General features: G+C 36.2%; 1 protein-coding gene across 1 annotated transcript in view; it reads left to right on the top strand.

Moving 5' to 3' along the window:
- The window catches only part of PLCL1 (phospholipase C like 1 (inactive)), a gene marked incomplete at both ends in the record, with an annotated part of 356,295 nt that overhangs the window by 262,371 nt on the left and 72,903 nt on the right, over positions 1 to 21,021 (top strand). The window contains one exon of the mRNA XM_080689964.1: positions 16,556 to 19,030. Within this exon, the coding sequence (XP_080546090.1) occupies positions 16,556 to 19,030 (2,475 nt within the window). The remainder of the gene's footprint in view (positions 1 to 16,555; positions 19,031 to 21,021) is intronic.

Here is a 21,021-nt window from a genome sequence, read left to right as displayed (position 1 = left end):
TGATGACCACCCTTGCCTTCTTGCAATGTTCTCTTAGCTGTCACGACAGCATCCTCTTATAGTTTCCTCCTGCTGCTTCAGCTTTTATTTCCATCTTCTTTGTTGACATGTCTTCTTCTAACTGAATTCAAATTGTTATATGTTACTGAAGATCAGTGCTAGGCACTCTTCTCTCCTTACACTGTTTCATTCGGTCCTATAGTTTCAGATACAGCTAATAATCTGACAGTTCCTACCTAAATCCTCAATATATATCTTGTATCCAGATGTCTATCCTGGATCTATTTCCTTATTTGCATTGCATTTCAAATACTCCAGAGCCATTCACAAAGCTTCTCTTATCTCTGGTCCTCTCTTTGTCTGCAAGTGACTCCTTCAGCTTCTCAGTTGCTCAAATCAGACATCTGGGCTTCATGCATGGTAGACCTTTCTCCCTCTCCTCTTTGTCCCCAATCCAACCCATCCATAGGTCCTCAAAAAAACTATTTTTCTCTTGTTCTCCTCATAGCTTACCATGCACTGATCTCTCCTGCAATCTCAGTGCTATCCCCTTTATATCACCAAACCCACTGTTTAGCAGCTAAATAAATATGGAGAATGTAAGAATTTTAACTCTTTTCCTTAAAACCTCCATAAGCTAAATTCCAGATTTTCCTAAAATGGCGTTCAGAGCTCCTCTGTCCCCACCAGTCTGACCCTCCAGCTCACTTTTTTCTCCTCTTACTGTTCATTGCTCCAAAGGCGTGCCTTTAGTGTAGTGGCCTTGAAATCTTCCTCTGTTATTTCTTCTGCATGGAGTTTTCCACACTGTTAGCTGGCAATTTGCCTAGCTTAAATATAAGTTCCTTAGACCCAAGGAATTGTACCCTAATTTAAACTAGCTCCTCTCTACCTATGTTTTCCTTCAGAGGATTTCTTAGTTTTTAATTACCTGTGTTAGGCAATTATCTTTTTTTTTCTTTCTTTTTTTTTTTTTTGCGGTACTGGGGATAGACCCAGAGGCATTTTTACCTCTGAGCTATACCCCAGCCCTATTTTTTAGTCCTTTTATTTTTGAAACAGGGTCTCACTGAGTTTCGAAGGGCTTCGCTAAGTAGCCGAGGCTGTCAAGAAGCTTGTGTCACCACACCTGGCTGGCAATTATCTTATTTATTTATTTATTTACTTATTTATTTACTTATTTATTTAATTTTTGCAGTACTGAAGATTGAACCCAGGGGCATCTTACCTCTGAGCTACATCCCCAGCCCAATTTTATTCTTTATTTTGAAACAGGGTCTCACTAGGCTGTGGAGGGCCTCACTAACTAGCTGAGGCTGGTTGGAAACCCAGATCCTCCTCTCAGCCTCCCAAGTACTAGAATTACAAGTGTGTGACACCACGCCCGGCACAATTATCTTTTAATGTATCTTTCTACTACGTGTGTCATTACAGTACATCTACTGTATGCCCAGCCCAGTGCCTTGTACTCAGTATAAGTGCCTGGATATTCTATGATATACATTCCATGATATAGATACATTCCTTTGATCTAAGAGGAAAACTAAGAAATTCTCTGTGGAATATGCTGTATTAGTTTTTAATTACCTGTGTCTTTTAATGTATTTTTCTACTACAGGTGCATCCACTGTGCACCCAGCTGAGTGCCTTGTACTCAAGTACAAGTGCTTTATACATTGGAAGAATGTCAAATATCTGTAGTCATGAGCTTTCCATATTCTGATGGGGGGCATTTTTTTGCCAAGTGATACAACACTATTGGGAGGAGATAATGAGTGAGACAGCTCCTAAGATTCAATAGTTGTAAGACTTGCATTCCATACCATGGTAAAAGGCGAGAAAATATACTGGAACTACAACAATATAGCAGTAAAATGCAGACGTCCTGTAAGCTTATGGGAAGAAATTCAACCGGGAACAGGAATATGTGGTTTGGCATCTAACTATTCCACTGATTTATGTTTTTGGCACATAATTTAGTCTCCTAATGTCCTGGATTTTCTCATCTTTAAAATCTTATAGAGATCTCATGAGCAAACAAATATGGAAGCCCTTTAAAAGGTATAAAGTTTCTTAGAAATGTGGGATGTGTTTACTCTGCTTATTTGAACTTTTTAAAAAAAATGAGCATAGGAGGTTTTTAAAATAATAATGAACATAGTTACTCTCATAGATAGAACTAGGTGTCACCTTCCCTCAATTTACACAAGTTGTTATGAAGAAGCCACCTAGGGATGGTAATATGAAAGTAAGTAAGTGGAGTGAATTCATTATGGATTTTCTTTTAAATTTTTTACAAGCTTCCCTGATAGCAGTGCTAACCAAGTTTAAATATGCTGAGGTGTCAAGTCTCTTTCCAAGAGATTAATTAGAGATTAGTGCCTAAGCTATTTGTAAATTACTATACCTTTTCATTGTAAAGTGTTTAGTGGGAATGTTGCTTTAAGGAACATGATTATAGATTATAAATGATTTCATTAAGTACTTTATTCCCCTGTCATTCTACCAGTTCTATGGTAACAAATGACTTTAATATTCCTTTTACCGATAATTTAAATGAGATCTAGAGGATGAAGCATTATTTTGAAACAAGTTTAATTTAATTGACCCAGCATGGCTTGGAACCCTTGCTGCCCAAGATCCTTTCATGATTAAGTACTAAAGAAAAATCTGTAATTTGAATATCTTTCTTTATTTCTACACTATGGAATTCACACTCCTGGGGAGAAAATATCCTTTTAGAGGCTATTAGTATATGTATTAGAAATTTCTTCTCTCAGCGGTTGTGCCAGTCAGTTTCATCAACAAATGGGAATTCAAAGCCCTTTAGTAAAATATAAGATTATGTAATAAAAGAATCCCCACAACTAAGATTGTGTGTTAAATATCTTTGTGTTTCAACAAATTGACAGTCTAGAGAACTGTATGTGTTAATTTATAGTTCTGCACAAGCTGCACAAGGTTGTGATGTTCACCTCATTTTTAAAACTGCTAAGATGAGCAAGCATAACTATTTCAAATTTCATAGGATTCTGTAAACTCTTTTTAGTGCCAAGAATGCAAGCCACCTGGCAAGGTTTTCTTTTCTTTTTTTTCCTAAATGAAGTAATCCAACACTTAAAAAGAGTGTGTACCAGAATTGAATGTTAATATTTTGACTGGAGTTGGCTTTGGCTTCAACTCACGTGGAATATAATAGCATTTATCATCTAGTTACTATTTCCTGTTTCTTTCTGATTTTATTCTCATGCTGCAGATTATATTCTGATGAGGTAGCAGTCCTGGTGGCCACTGAGCAGTTTTGATTTGCTTAAGTATATTGACAATCATTCTTTTTCCTGAGAGTGGAAAAAATGGTGTAGAAAAACATTTGCTATGTAAGCTACATTCCAGGTGGAATATTGATGTTATTGATTCGATGTCCTAAGATTCACAAGTTAAATGTAGAGAATACAGTTGGCAGAAGTATGTTTGAAATGACAGGGATGGACAGAAATTTTCTGTGGATGGGATTAGTTGAGTTTAGATAGAAACCTCTATTAAAGAAGGGAATCATCTAGGTGTGGTGGTGCACGCTCGTAATCCCAGCATTTGGGAGGCTGAGACAGGGGGATTGTGGTTCGTAGACAGCCTCAGCTACTTAGTGAGGCCCTTTGCAACTCAGTGAGACCCTGTTTCAAAATAAAGAATAAAAAATAGGCCTGGGGGTGTAGCTTGGAGGTAGTATGCCCCCGGGGTTCCATCCCCAGTATCACACATGCGCGCGCACACACACACACACACACACACACACAGAGGAATCTATAGCTGTAATTGAAAAAATGAAGGAAAACAATGGAAGACTTTTTATAGTACTATAATATATTTTCTGAAGAGTTGGGAGTATGCTGAGGGGGACAAAATGCAAAGGCAAATTGGTAGTCATGTCTCTAATGTGAAAATGAAAGGGTGGGACAAGGCTACCTGATAGAGAACGTTTACGATAGCACTCTGTTTGAGGATTATGGTTGAAATTTTTATAATTAGGATGTATACTCTGAAAGATTAAAGTCCTTGTAAGCTAGATGGAATTCTTATGGAGTCCAATTTCTCTGAGATATATGTAGGTCTTAATTTAATACATCAGATTTGAATCTCATTATCAGTGGAGTGCATTTAGCTGAAATGAAATTGATTTAAATAACTAGTGAGGCAAGCTCAGTTTAATCTCCTTTTCCTCCTCTGGAGAACATTCATTCCCTTAGATCTACTCTCGAAGCTTAGAGGTAGAAAGAGTTTGAATGAAGTGGAGACACACTATGCAATCATTTAAATTGATTGCTTAAATACTTATGAGACTAATTTCACAGATACATTATGAAAAGGGATTGTACTTTGGACATTCTTCTCATGAAGGTTACCTGAAGCAGGTAGTTCTAAAGCATCAGATTCTAAAATAGTTTCCATGTCAAAGGTTTGTCATGCTATTAGGGAAAGGGAAGAGGACTGGGGTAAAGGAGGAGAGTGGAGACAGTGGGAGAGGGTTACAGGGAGGTAGATACAAAGCACAATATATGTATGTATGGGAATGAAACACTAAAACCCATTGTACAATTAATAGGCATTAATAATCATGATAAAATACTAGGTTCCTTCAAGGATAGAATTACAATTATACTAATAGCCTGAAATTTTTAAAAATATAAAAGGTTCCTCATGATTTTTAGGGCCTATTTTGCCATACTGTATTCCTATGAACAATAAACATTTACAAATTGTACTTAAGTAAAAAAATTCAGTGTAATCATTTTAATTAAAAACAACTCATGAACTTTGAAGTTTTAACTGTTTTAGTAATACTACAAATAAGCCATAGAAATACAGATGTTAATTATCTATATAAAGTCCATGTTTTCAATAATGAATGTGGTAATTGTAGAACTATTTTTAGTTATCTTTAATATGGAATATCTTTAGTATCCCATATCTATCTCATAATGTATGCTAACTGAAAAAATAAATGGAGCAGTACAGAGAAAAAATTCTACAATTTTGCTTCCTTTCCCCTTAGAAATAACTACTATTATCAATTGGAATATACCCTTCCAGACAGGTCATATATAAACTATGTGCTTTATTTATACTATGGGTGTTCTTTTGTTACTTACAGTATCTAAGATTCATACATGTATGTCACCCATTTAAGGGATGTATAGAATCCTATTTCAGGGTGTACTGTAATTTATTTTACCAGTCTTCATTGGGAATAGGTGTTTAGTTTAATAGTTTATTCCACTTTTAAAAATAAAACTGGACCAAACCATCTTGCACTTATATATTTTCCCATTTGTTCAAGTATTTCTTTAAAAATTTATAAACATTTCTAAGGTGATATTGCTGAATCCATCAGTGCATCTTTAATGTTTTCAAGCATATTATCACTTTGCCTTCCAGAAAAATTGTACCAGTTTATATTCAACATCTTTGTTTAAAAATTTCTATTTTTTCTACAGTCACACATGTTTAAGCTTTGATAATTCAAGACAAAAATCATAATTTTATTTGTGTTTATATATGTGTAAATATGCACATAGCTTTTAATGTTTGAGCACTTTTCATATATTTTCTAAACAAAAATATAGTTTTTTTTTTGTGGTACTGGGGATGGAATCCTTCTACTTTCGCACTACACTCCCAGACCTATTTTATGTTTTATTTGGAAACAGGGTCTCTTAAGCCAGCGAGGCTGGCTTCAAACCTGTGTGATCCTCCTGTCTCTGCCTCCCAAGCGCGGGGTTTACAAGTGTGCACCACCATGCCTGGCTAAAAAAATAATTTTGTATATCTGTCTTAACCAAAATTAATTTGTAAACTTTTAAAAAATTAAGCATATACCAAATATTTTCCCATATAGGGGTTAAATATGAATTTAGGCATCCCAGAACTATTTTATATTTTATTTGGAAACAGGGTCTCACTAAGTTCCTGAGAGCCTCACTAAGTAGCTGAGGCTGGCTTCGAACCTGTGCGATCCTCCTGTCTCAGCCTCCCAAGCACGGAGATTACAAGCGTATGCAACCATGCCCGGCTTGTATTTTTTAACATACTGTATTATTTTTTTGTCTGACACAAAGCATACATTTAAATGAATGGCGATTTTTTCAATACAAACACTTGAATGATATATTCTTTCTTTTGTTATTTAAAATGCTTCTCCCTTGATTCAAGTCCATTGGATTTTCATTATAATCATTTTGTACTTGTCCAGTAATTAATAGACTTTAAATTTTGCAAGTATTATATCTCTAGTATTTTTTGTGTTTTTATTTATTTGGTCTTTCCTTTTTAAGTAAAATAAAACTCTCTAAATTTAACTCTCTAAATTGTTAAGTTCACTCCTCCCCTAGTGATGTCTGTTTGTTAATTTGAATGGGATTCCTCTCACCTCTGCCATTGTATTTAGAGACAAGTTGGTATATAAGATGGCTATTAATTTTTCTATATCTATGTTGCATTTTGGCATTATAAACATTGATATTTTTAGATCCTCTAGATAAATAATTGTTATTTCCTCTAGATAAATAATTGTTATTTGCATGTAATGATGATCTGTCATCTTCTTTTTACATTTTATACTTATCCTTAAATCATTGTTTTGGCTTAGCTATTTAAAATTATGTTAAATATAGGATAAGTAAGTAGAGTTTTTTTGTCTTGTTTTTATTTTAATGAGAATGCTTCTAAATCTTCACTAATTTATAACACATTTTTTTCTAGGGTTTTAAAAGGTTTTTGATCATGTTAAGGACATTTTTTGTTTGCATTTTACTGAATGTTTTGTTAAGAATTGATATATTTTACCAAGTGTCTTTGGGGAAGTTATAGTTATTCAAGGCTTTTCTCTTTGGCCTATCTTTTCTCTTTTGACCTATTAATTTATTGAATTACATTGATGGATTGCCTACTGTTGATCCATTTCTATGTTCCTGGAATAAACCTAACTTTTTGAAGAATTTGTTGTTCTTTTAACACACTACTGTATTTTTCTTGTATTCATAGGTGAGATATAGCTATAACTCACGGCTTTGGAACTCTACCAGGTGGTAGTCATGCTATTCTAAGTGCTTTAGTATGCTTCATTTCCTTTTATCCTTGACATGACCCTGTGAATTAGGCCAGGAATTATTACATTGTTTTTGACAAGTAAAAACAAAAGACAAAGACAGAACTGTGTTTGGCACAAAATCACACAAATAGGCAGTGATTGTGAGTAAAATTTACTAATCCCTACTAATCTAATACTTTGGGGAAGAGAAATTTAATCATTTCAATGATTTCATCAGTATAGTATTTATGGACTTTGAATTTTATTATCTTATAGTTTCCTTTTTCATTTATTTAAATTAAAATTTTTTTTCTGCTTTGACCATGGAGCCTTTGCTAAGTATCAATGGGGCCAGGAGGGAGAATTCACCCTAAAGGAGTCTCCGTGCTGAGAATACTCATTCCCTGAGATCAGCCATCTGTTCCTTGCACATGGACAGATGCTGATGTTCAGTTAATCAGAGGTAATGCAATCAGGATTAAAGTGTTAGATGGTTTTAAACCATTCCGGAAGTTATGGGTAAAACTTGAAACCTTTAATCAGATTCATCTTGATGTTCAAGTCAAGTTGGCCACTTGATCCAAAGCTTTTATATTTCTATGGTAACTAGTCCCAAAGAGCATATTCCATTACTATCATAAGAGAAAAATATCAAGAATATGTTTACACATAGCACTTTGGTCAAAAGAATTGAAATTCTATTTTATTTATTTATAGTTAAGGAATATATGTTATAGAGAGCTCAGAGGTTGCTTTGAAAGATTTAGTGCAGAAGAAATATTGAATTGGGTAGTTTAAATAATTTAACTTTAGAGTTAATAAAAGACTTAATAAAAGTTATAAAAGACTTAATAAAAGCTCTAGAAAGGGTCTATTTTAAGATATACACTGTGTGTGTTTGTGTGTGTGTGTGTGTGTGTGTGTGTGTGTGTGTGTGTGTGTTTGGTTGGTACTTTGGATTTAACCAAGGAGTATTTTATTTCCAAGCTATACCTCCAGCCATTTTCAATGTTCCATTCCTGTTGACATTTTAATTTTTCTTGTGTGTGTGGTCCTGGGGATGGAACTCAGGGCCCTCTATATTCGGGATACACCCCTGACCTATTTTATATTTTATTTTGAAACAGGATCTCACTAAGTTGCTGAGAACCTCACTAAGTAGCTGAGGCTGGCTTTGAACCTGTGCAATCCTCCTGTCTCAGCCTCCCAAGTACTGGGATTACAGGCATGCGCCACTACACCTGGCAGTATTTTAATTTTTTCAAACAAAATAATTTAAATAAATGTGGAACATTAATTAGAATTAAAAAATATGCATAGATTTGAAGGCCTACTCAATTATATACCAATTTCTGATGAAGTTTCTTAAACTTATGAAATAATTGGGATATTACATTTAATGTCTATAACAATACACTGAAAGATATATAAGCAATATAATATATATAATACCTATATTAGCAATGTAGGTATTAAAAGCAAAGATTTAGACATTCACCACTATGGTTTATTTTTTAAAGAGATGACTTTTTTTTTTTTTTGGTAAAGAGCCAACCTCTGACTAATCCTCACATCAGATAGAACAAAGTAGGTTCTAGCATAAGCTTAGCCAGGATTCCTAGGCCTTGCTGTGCCAGGGATGTCCTGAGGAAGGACACAGTCATATCTCAGTTTCTAGTCCCACTTGGTTCTTGGCACCTATGAGTCACAAGGCAACTGATGATGATGATGATGATGATGATGATGATGATGATGATTTGTGGTACTAGGGATGGAACCCAGGGGCATTCTACCTCTGAGCTATACCCCTAGCTTTATTTTTTATTCTTTATTTGAAACAGGGTCTCAATAAGTTGCACAGGGCTTCACTAAGTAGCTGAGGCTGTCTGCAAACCGCGATCCTCCTGTCACAGCCTCCCAAATGCTGGAATTATAAAGTGTGCACCACATGCCGGGCATGGTGGTGCACTTTTGGAATTCCCGTGCTTGGGAGACAGAGACAGGAGGATTGCATAGGTTTGAAGCCAGCCTTGCTGGCTTAAGAGACCCTGTTTCCAAATAAAAACATAAAAATAGGTCTGAGAGTGTAGCCCGGATGTAGAAGGGTTTCCAGGAACCCCAGAACTATCATCATCATCATCATCATCATCATCATCATCATCATCATCATAAATATAAGTAAATAAAAAAAATCAAGTGTGCACCACCACATATGGCTTTTGATTAATTTTAAATATGGTGTCTTTGAGTATCAGGAGGAGATCTGTTTTGAAAGACCAGGAATGATACAAACAAGTCATTCCTCAGAGACCACTGAATAATTGTCAGATGACTTTCATTAGCAAATACCTCATTTGGTTCATATTGGGCCTGCTAAGATGCAATACTAATGAAACTACACAATACATATAGCAGATGGATTAATGAAAAAGGTCATGTTGTTGACTAGAAATAAGGGGTGTTAACATCCCAGAAAACTGTCTTCAGAGTAGCCGATTGTAAAGGTTTCAAAAGGAGACTGGTGAGATTAAAGTTTGTCTCAGTCAACATTCTCAAGTCAACATTCTCATTGCTATAATCCAAAAGACCTGACCACACAACATAGAGGAAGGAAGATTTGTTTTGTTCACATTTTCTTGGAGATTTGGGGTTCAGTCTATGTGAGGCCAGGATCTATGGATCATATAGCATGGCAATGGGAAGCAGATTGAAAGAGAGAGAGAGTACATGGGCCCTGCTCCTCACATCATGATGGATGGCTGAAAGCAAGAGAGGGAGCAAATAAACAAAGACACAAGCACAGTCCCTAAGGCCACACCCCAGGGACCCACTTTCTCCAGCCACACCCACCACCCAGGTTATCAACCAGATAAATCCAATTTATTTGTCTACTGAAGAGATTACAACCCTCATGACTTAACTATGTCAACTCAAAACACCAATAAATGAAGTCTTCAGAGAACATTCTATAACAAGTGAGTATCAAGGTCTTCCCAGGAATGCTGTTACTCCATCAAAGAACATCTATGCTTGTGGACTTAAAGGGAAAGAAAAATTGAGACTAGAAAGCCAGTGAGGTTTCACTGAAAACAATTGTAAGGCTTGTGTCATGATGCTGTTGAGAAAACAGCAATATCACGAATCAATGGAACAGTGGAATAAACTGGACATCTGTAAATGTGAGCTTCTAAGCCATCATCTGCCTGTTTTCACTAACCAGGTCTCTTCATGCCCATGGACTTCAATTTCCTTATTTAAAAAGGATAAAAATTCCAAACAAGTGTAACAGACATTAATTCTCTCTATGGGGACTTATCTACAAGGAAAACTCAGTGATTTTCATTAGATTTTAATAATTTTGCCTTTTTTTTTGGTGGTACTGGAGTTCCTGGAAACCCTTCTACCTCCAGGCTACACTACCAGACACCTATTTTTTATATATATTTTTAATTTGAAACAGGGTCTCTTAAGCCAGAAAGGCTGGCTTCGAACCTGCGTCATCCTCTTGTTTCGCCTCCCAAGCGCAGGGATTACAAGAGTGCGCCACCATACCTGGCCATAATTTTGCCTTTTGAATGTTCATTTTGAAGCATTCTTCACTCAGTTAATAAGTTTGATGATTTTCTATTATTTAGTTTTTTACAAATTTCACCGGCTATAAAAATTTAAAGAGTGATAGCATTTATTTCTAGCAGCATTCATATTAGGTCTCATAGTGTGTGTGTGTGTGTGTGTGTGTGTGTGTGTGTGTGTGTGTGAGAGAGACTGAGGATTGAATTTATGGGTGTTCTTCCTATGAGTTATACTCCCAGCCAAATTTTATTTTTATTTTTAAATTTTTAAACAGGGTCTCACTAAGTTGTGGAGGGCCTCACTAAGTTGCTTAGGCTGGCTTCTAACCTGCAATCTTCCTGTCTCAAGCCTCTCAAGTACTGGGATTACAAGGTGCTCCAACGTGGCCAGCTAAGTTTCATGAATTTTTAAAGAAAAAAATCACTTGTGTGATGTCTTATATGAAATTTTGTTTAGAATGTTGTAGTTGAAAGAACTCAGGAGACATGTATAAGAGACATCCTTGCACAAAACCCCTAACTGAATAGAAACTATGCAGAGGAGCTTGAAACAATTACTTTCATTCAGAGTCATTTCCTAATGTCCAGTGAGATTCCTCTGTTCAACAAATAAATGGCACCAAGAAACCACCTTGAAGTGGACTCTTCTATAATTGTTCCCCAGCTTCACCTGTAGACCATCAATTATTTTTTGCTTTCAAGTAAAGAAATAATTTAAGAGAAGTTGTACAAAATTTAGAAGGTGACCACCTATATTTTAATTAGTATTTCATCTCTGTCTCTATGTCTGTCTCTGTTTTCTAAAGAAGAAGCCACTAGTACATTTCATTAAATGGATCATCTTTATAAATTAAATGTAATATTAAATATGGGTATAAAAGCTAATTTGTCAAGAGATCTGTGCACGCATGAACTTAGCATTGCCTATAAATCTGTTGACTTATACAATGGTGTAGAGAATGACTGTTGTTTATAGATAATAAAATAGCTTTTTATCTTCTTACCAATTTGATATAGGGAGCTACCAGGGAAAGTCCATGGTTCACAGAGCTTAAAAGAAGCTGTAGCTACTCCTCATGGTTATATATCATAACTACACCTGAATTGTGAAGGCAACAGATACAGTGATGCTCCTCTTCCTCCACCTCCTAGGCCTTATGTGGAAGAACAGAATTTCCCTAGATGATCTAATTGCCAAACATGGAAGGGTGTGTGGGCATGAATGCATTGGACATGGAAAGTGTGTGCATTAGAATTGAATTCCATTCCTGACGATCCACTCAAATCAGTCAAGCCAACATTTTTTGAAATCCTTCTCCAGGATTATTCTCTGCTTTTACCTGTTGTTCCACTCTCATCTGGGGCCACTCTACTCCTTACTTATGTTTCCTTTACTCACTTTTATTTTTTGTTTAATGCTTCAGCATACATTTCTCATGTGTGATAAAATATATATAACAAAATTTACCACTTTAATAAATTTTAAGTGTAAAATTCTATAGTGATAAGTACATTCACAATTTTCTGTCACTCCAGTATACTTTATTCTGAAATTATTATTTTGAAATAATTTAATTTTTTCATGAATGAGACTCAAAGCTGGGCTTGTACTGAATAAGCAGAGTTTCTCTGGGGCTTATCAGTGTGTTGTGAGGATAATGATTTTGGCCATTGAGTTCTGTCAAGGAAATTACAGCATGTTCAGCCTTGTTGGATTCAGAGATAGCAAATACCAATGGGAACTCAAGGAAGCAAGTTATTAGCTTATTTGAATATTTTCCAATTTTAGTTTAATAAAATACGTTAAAGGAGCTAAAAATCTTTGTTAATATAAGAAAGAGTCTCATTAAATCACAATTGGTATCATGTTACTAACAGTGTCTAAACAATATTGTTGTAGAAAATAAAAACAAAACAGTATTTGGCCAGTTTTCTCCTAGTATTTCAAAGTATTTTTTAAGATTAAAAATCAGTCATTAGGGCAAGAGATTACATAGAAATTATTTTTATAATATGAACATACTAGAAATAATATTAATGGATGAATTGACATCTTGTATTGTTTGAATAAATGAGTAAAACATTTGTCTCTTGCTTTACTAGTTTATGAGATTCTTCTCAATTTTTTTTATGGTACTGGGGATGGCACCCTTCTACCTCCGGGCTACACTCTCAGACCTATTTTATATTTTTTTATTTGGAAACAGGGTCTCTTAAGCCAGCAAAGCTGGCTTCGAACCTGCGCGATCCTCCTGTCTCCGCCTCCCAAGCGCGGAGATTACAAGTGTGCACCACCACGCCCGGCTGAGATTCTTCTCAATTTTGATGATCAAGTTCTTTATCAATACTGATTGTATTTAAGAAGATAGTGGATCCAAAATGTGAAGTATTATCTGGAATTATTCAAGAGTCATATAAACCCAGTGTGGTTTATTTGTCTTATTATGTAACTTGTTTAAATGTAATCCTTTCATGGAAAGTGATCATTTGAAAACATAAACACAGAATGATAGAAAATTAAAAGCCTTGAGCCCAATATCTAATTATTATACTCCACTAGAATCTGAGGCCAGCCTTTACTTTAGGGAACAGTAGTGTCACAGTGTGATATTCATCCCAATAAATTTCAATATTTTTTCTTGTATACTGCTCTACAAGAAACTTGAGGGAAAGAGTGAGGGGTGAAGAATGGGGTCTTTAGCCTCTTGCCTCCATTCAGAGTGAGGGAAGTTGGCTTTAAAAAAAAAAAACCTGAAGAATCTCCTTTATACAAATCTCCTAGAAAGCAAGTATACCCATTAGAGTCAATTCAATCATTTATTAGCTAGAAGCTGAGAACGGCACACCTGAACTGATAATAAACCTGGTTTCTGGTGAAACCTGTTCAAGGAATCAATCTTCCCAATATATAGATAACTGTAATGGATTCACTCTCATGCCATTGTATTTTTTTTTTTTTATCAACAAAAGGATTCATAACCAAGACTTCCTTTTTCTCAGTGTGTTAACCCTCCCTCCCACAGTTCCCACCCCATACCACAAATCTGCTAGGATCTTCTTGATCTCCAGAGGGGAATACAGGTGTGGGGTGCAATGCTGTGGCCAAGAGGCTTGGTTTTGAAAATGTATAGGAGGTTTGAAGTCTTCCAGCCTCTCTGTCCACTGAAACGCCCTTTCCGTCTCCCTCCTCCCAACGGCCAAAGCCAGGGTGAGGCGGGACCATTGATAGGACAATGTGATTGCTGAGTCCACACAGTTTCTTTCTCTATGGCAAAACTAGAGAAATATTAGAGCCCTGAAACTTTTCCAGCACATTTTAATAATAATGATCCTGGCTCTCATCATCACCAGATAAGCTAATTACTTGTTCAAACATGTTTTGACCAGTTTTCTTTTTTTTTTTTTTTGGCTCATTTAGGGACTTATAATAACTTTGGATTTTGTACTTTTTGAGATGATAACCTAAAAGTCATATTTTTCACACAAACTTCAAGTTTTAAGACATTTTGGGATAAGTTTTATAATCAGGTTGGAATTGCAGGTCAAAGCAAGATGTATGGGTCAGGTGAATTCTTTCCCAGGCTTGATAGAAAACATTTATCTGTTAAGGGGTTGTCTTACTGAGAGAGAAAGTCTTGATTTAAGGAGATGCCATGAGAAAGAAGAGAGGCTTATCAGAGAAAGCCATTGTGACAACAGCAGTTTTGTTCTCATAAATAAGCAGCATCAAGTCACAAGAAGAGGTTAGACTTGAGAAGGCTATTGTACTAGGGTGCGTGGGGCAGCAGAACCATGCACGCACCAGGACCAGGACTGTTTTCCCACTTGAGGTTTGTTATTGGAGGTTTTATAATTCTGCTGACAATAATTGTTTGGAACATGATCTTCTAATATATAACTATAATTATTTGATATGAAAGCTCTCATTAGTGTAAAAGGCAAGTCAAATGGTTAGCTTAAAAAGCTGAGTCACAGTATTTTGCCATCACAATTCAGTTTCCCTCTTTATTTTACTTGAGAGATTAATCCCATTTAAGCAGCACCATTAGGTGTCTGCTTTGAGAGTGAGGGAAAATACACACAAAACATTTGACATTTTTGAGTGTGTAGGTTGTGATGAATTTAAATGTGTCCTGATAGAGCATGTACCTATAAATGGAAGATTTTTAGTTGTTTTCTAACTTGAGGATGAGGAAATTGACCACTGTGGGATAATTAAAAATAACAACTCTCTGGAAAAGCAGGAGCTAAGTTGTCAAATGCCTGGGCATGAAGAGGCAATATTCTGTAATCTAAATTGGGTAATTTATATCTTTGTCACTTGAAGATCTGATATATATTCAAGTTAATAAATCATCCTACCAATATCCCATAACTAAAGCAAATTTTCTTTCCTTTTCACAGGCAGGGTTTTAGCCAGTTGAATAATAAATCACCCAACCTTTCTTGAATCATTGGCTAGGCAGGCTTATAGGCAAGACCAATTAAATGAGGACTCAGAGAAGAAATTCTACAGAGAAAGAGAAGGCACATCACTTTGGTTATATTTTTCATAGTTGAAAACAGTAATATGGGTTGTTTTTAAACTATTTTCAATTTATCACTGAAGATTTATTTTTACTCTTCAGAAGTCAAAGATGAATTGACCTCTTTCTAACTCCCAATATTCTGGCCAGTGTCTGCTGATGTTCCTACAGGAGGCAGGTGTATGAAAACATACTCTTCTTCCTTAGAGAAATAACCTGTAAGAACCTAGAGTTTGAGAAGAATAGTCATGAGCATGTTCTCTTTTGAGTCTCACAATAACACTGTATTTATGTGTGAAGATGACCAATTCCTACTTGAAAAGGAGAAATTAGGACTCAAGATAGTTAAGTGACTGATCCAAGGTCATGTATCTAGTAGTGGAAGAATTGCAACTTGAGATTAGTTGTTTCTGCTGCCCTTTGGACCCTACACTTTGCTGCCTCTTTGGTATGCTTCTAAAACTGATACTAAAAAACATGCATTAAGCTGGGCGTGGTGGCGCACGCGTGTAATCCCCGCACTTGGGAGGCAGAGACAGGAGGATCACGCAGGTTCGAAGCCAGCTGCGCGTGCTGGCTCAGGAGACCCTGTTTCCAAATAAAAAAATGTAAAAATAGGTCTGGGAATGTAGCCTGGAGATAGAAGGGGTCCAGGAACCCCAGTACCACCAAAAAAAAAATGCATTAAGGTTCTTTGAGAAATTTTTCCTTGGGAGAAATATTTGTATTGATAATGTTAAATTGAGCGGTAAGTTCCTTGTTGGGCTGAGTGTGAGGTCTAAACAGAGAAAAGTATAGAGAAATATCGTTTCAGGTGGCATTGGTCAGATGTTCAATGTAAGTGAATTGGCTGTGACAGATACCGTGGACAGAGACTATATTTTATTTTAGCAGGGACTATAAATGAGAAAGCCTAAATATACTAAAAAAAGAAGAAGCATCCACAAGCCTTATTTAATCTTCTTAGGATCTACTAGTCTGAGTGATTAAATCTGATGCTCTTTTGATAGAAATTATTTTTTGTTGGTGCATTGTAGTCATACATATTAATGGGGTGCAAGATGGTAGAGGCATACATGTACACATTACTCATTAAGGAATCTGCTCTAACAAATAAAAGTGATCTGTTCTTAATGGTGGATTTTACTTCAAAGGGCATTGCAGGCACTTGAACATTTAAAAATAAGTTTCAGAGCCTAATAATATCTACTCTCTTAGCAATTCCTCTTTCCTGAAAGACTGAAAAGATACATTTTAGGTGAGCCTCTGTTCAAATAATCATACTATCTGAATGGAGTTTGAGGAATCCACAGAGTGAAACTGAACTTATTTTCTAGATGATAGCGACTCATTCTTTTCAAATTGTTTTCCAGGATCCTTCAAACCAAAAATGCAGCGGAAGAAAGAAAACGGTGTCTTTCAGCAGTATGCCATCAGAAAAGAAAATCAGCAGTGCCCACGACTGCATCAGCTTCATGCAGGCTGGCTGTGAGCTGAAAAAGGTCCGGCCGAATTCTCGCATTTACAACCGCTTCTTTACGCTGGACACAGACCTTCAGGCCCTTCGCTGGGAGCCCTCCAAGAAGGACCTCGAGAAAGCCAAGCTTGATATTTCTGCCATAAAGGAGATCAGACTGGGGAAGAACACAGAAACATTCAGAAACAATGGCCTCGCTGACCAGATTTGCGAAGACTGTGCCTTCTCTATTCTCCACGGGGAAAACTATGAGTCGCTGGACTTAGTTGCCAACTCAGCAGATGTAGCAAACATCTGGGTGTCCGGGTTACGGTACCTGGTTTCTCGTAGCAAGCAACCCCTTGATTTCATGGAGGGTGACCAAAACACCCCAAGGTTCATGTGGTTGAAAACGGTGTTTGAAGCAGCAGATATTGATGGCAATGGGATCATGTTGGAAGACACTTCTGTAGAGTTAATAAAGCAACTCAACCCTACCCTGAAGGAATCCAAGATCCGGTTAAAGTTTAAAGAGATCCAGAAGAGCAAAGAAAAACTAACCACCCGAGTGACAGAAGAGGAATTTTGCGAGGCTTTTTGTGAACTTTGCACCAGGCCAGAAGTCTATTTCTTACTTGTACAGATATCTAAAAACAAAGAATATTTGGATGCCAATGACCTCATGCTCTTTTTAGAAGCCGAACAAGGAGTCTCCCACATCACTGAGGATATGTGCTTAGACATCATCAGGAGATACGAACTTTCAGAGGAGGGGCGCCAAAAAGGGTTCCTTGCAATTGATGGCTTTACCCAGTACTTATTGTCACCAGAATGTGACATTTTTGATCCTGAGCAAAAGAAGGTTTCCCAAGATATGACCCAGCCCTTATCCCACTATTACATCAATGCCTCTCATAACACCTATCTGATTGAAGACCAGTTCAGGGGCCCGGCTGATATCAATGGGTATGTCCGAGCTTTGAAAATGGGCTGTCGTAGCATAGAGCTTGACGTAAGCGACGGTTCTGATAATGAGCCAATCCTTTGCAATAGAAATAACATGACGACACATGTGTCCTTTCGTAGTGTCATAGAGGTGATAAATAAGTTCGCCTTTGTGGCTTCTGAGTACCCCCTCATTCTTTGCTTGGGGAACCACTGCTCCCTCCCACAGCAGAAGGTAATGGTTCAACAGATGAAAAAGGTCTTTGGCAACAAACTCTATACCGAAGCACCTTTGCCATCAGAATCCTACCTCCCATCACCCGAAAAATTAAAAAGAATGATCATTATTAAAGGAAAGAAATTGCCCCCCGATTCAGATGTATTAGAAGGAGAAGTCACTGATGAAGATGAAGAAGCTGAGATGTCTCGGAGGATGTCGGTAGACTACAATGGAGACCAGAAGCAGGTCTGGCTCTGTAGAGAGCTCTCTGATTTGGTGTCCATTTGTAAATCTGTTCAGTACAGGGATTTTGAACTGTCTATGAAAAGCCAAAACTATTGGGAAATTTGTTCATTTAGTGAAACAGAGGCCAGCCGAATTGCGAACGAATACCCAGAAGATTTTGTAAATTATAATAAGAAGTTCTTATCAAGAATCTATCCAAGTGCCATGCGGATCGATTCCAGTAACTTGAACCCGCAGGACTTTTGGAACTGTGGCTGCCAGATTGTGGCAATGAATTTTCAGACTCCGGGTCCAATGATGGACCTTCACACAGGCTGGTTTCTTCAAAATGGAGGGTGTGGTTATGTTCTAAGGCCATCTGTCATGAGAGATGAAGTTTCTTACTTCAGTGCAAACACCAAGGGCATCGTACCCGGGGTGTCTCCTCTGGTTCTTCATATTAAGATCATCAGTGGTCAGAATTTCCCAAAGCCCAAGGGAGCTTGTGCCAAAGGAGATGTCATAGATCCCTATGTATGTATAGAGATCCACGGAATTCCAGCAGACTGTTCTGAACAAAGAACTAAAACAGTGCAGCAAAACAGTGATAATCCGATTTTTGATGAAACTTTTGAATTTCAAGTAAACCTCCCTGAGCTGGCAATGATCCGTTTTGTGGTTCTGGATGATGACTACATCGGGGATGAGTTTATAGGGCAGTACACGATACCTTTTGAATGTTTGCAGCCTGGATATCGGCATGTTCCCCTGCGCTCCTTCGTGGGGGACATCATGGAGCATGTGACCCTTTTTGTTCACATAGCAATAACCAATCGAAGTGGAGGAGGAAAGGCACAGAAACGCAGCCTTTCCGTGAGAATGGGGAAGAAAGTTCGGGAATATACCATGCTCAGGAATGTTGGTCTTAAAACCATAGATGACATCTTCAAAATAGCAGTTCATCCCCTACGAGAAGCCATAGACATGAGAGAGAATATGCAGGTAGGAAAAAAAATCCCACTCTCTTCCCCTACTCTTCTCTTACAGGTCAGAATTGTTTTATTAATGATCTGATTTACAAAATCTGATCACAAATGTTATGTAAACCTATGTACCATAGAACCAGGTTTAATATCGTCTTTGATAAAGCGCATATACTTTATTTCTAATTGTGAATGCTATTAGAAGTTTAGCCTGACCTAAGACAGTTCATAGAATATCAATGTAGCAAAATGGTGTGTGTCTGTCAAATATACTTAGTATATAGCAGAATTGACATGTGGGAATATATGAAATAGAATGTAAAATATATATTCTATGAATTACTTTATATACAAACACACTAATTATAAGTATATATGTAAAATATTTGCAAATATAAATATGGAAAAGAATACGAAGTCATATAAAATAAACACGGTGCCTTTTAGTTTTATTTTTAGTTGTCTAAATGCATAATAAAAAACAAATATTGCCCATAAGAAGAAATAAAACTAAACAAAGTGTAACACTCAAACTTGTTGAAAATGATTTAGCTTTCTCTTTACACTTGCAATTTAATTGAAAGAACATGGATCCTATATTAAATCTACCCCTGTTTGATCTTGAGCAAATTATTTCAGGTCTTGACCATCAGTTTTTCCCTGCATTATGTAAGAAAAGTATTCACACTTACACAACAGGATTATTGTGAAAATTAAATACAGATATATGGAAATTGCCTAGTTTTTAACATGGAGACATTTAATGTTAGTTTCCTTCTGTTTGTTTATTCATATAAACAGAGAGCTGCAAACATGTTTTATACTATTAATAGTCTAGGATAGTATTATTGAGAAACAATCGTTTAACAAATATTTACTAAGTACTTGCAGTGTACAAAGTGAATATCATTCATTTTATTCCTTTAGCTTACATTTTTATAATAATCCTCATCAAAAATTCCTACTCTTAAGTATAGCAAATAAACTTGAAAAGGTTAAGTAATTCCCCAATATTTCACAATTAATAAATAACAATATTAGATATTAAATCCAGGAGTACCCTTATACCAAAACTTATAATTAATGTGATGCAAAACCACAAACCCATGACTTGGTGAAAACTTTATTTTTATATTACTTCACAGAGAAATTCTGGGATAATTCTGGCCTAAAATAGATTTTTAAATAGCTCAAACAGTGGAAAATAAATCACCAATCACATATAAATAAGTTGTAGGTATTTGATTGGAGATGGGTTTTCTTAGCCAAATTTTAAAAATAGACTCCAAATACAAATAGACTATAGTATAATCTATAGTCATTTTCTCTATTTTTGTGTGTGTGATATTGGGGATTAAATCCAGGGGAATTCTGCCTTTTTGCTATCTCCAGCTCTTTTTATTTTTTGTCTATGAAATCAAGTCCTGCTAGGTCTAGCTGTACTGCTGAGGCTCTCCTTGCACCTGCTATCCTCCTGTCTCAGCCTTCCAAACTGGTAGTACATGTGTGCCACCATGCCCAGCTTATATGGAACTTTCTGATATACTTTTACTACTATTGAAAATCCCTGTAATACATTAGTTATGTCATTTCTACATCTAACTTTTTATCTTAGAAGTAGGTTCTATATATTTTTATTTAATTCTTGAAATATATCCTTTATTATCTCTTACATACCTAGAATATTTATTGAGACGAGTTGGTAAAGATGTTGGTAAAGTGTTGATAATTGATATTATCTTAACATAAGGTATTTGGGGTTAAGGATTATTTGGAGCCTTATAGGTAGAGAAATGATTGTCACTAAATTCATGAGACAATATATTATGTATTGTTCACTGTTAATAAAATGTAAAATATTTATATATTTATAATTCCTATTTCAATTTTTTACAAAAAGGAATGGACAAATGTATCTGTAGATGACATGGATTTCCAGTGTGTGTGTGTGTGTGTGTGTGTGTGTGTGTGTGTGTGTGTGTTGTGCATACACGCATACACACCAGGTAC

This window comes from Muscardinus avellanarius, assembly GCF_963383645.1.
Source record: "Muscardinus avellanarius genome assembly, chromosome: 2".
In the NCBI taxonomy this organism is placed as follows: domain Eukaryota; kingdom Metazoa; phylum Chordata; class Mammalia; order Rodentia; family Gliridae; genus Muscardinus; species Muscardinus avellanarius.
Note: the sequence above shows the minus strand (reverse complement) of the source record. Positions and strands in the feature narration are given on the sequence as shown.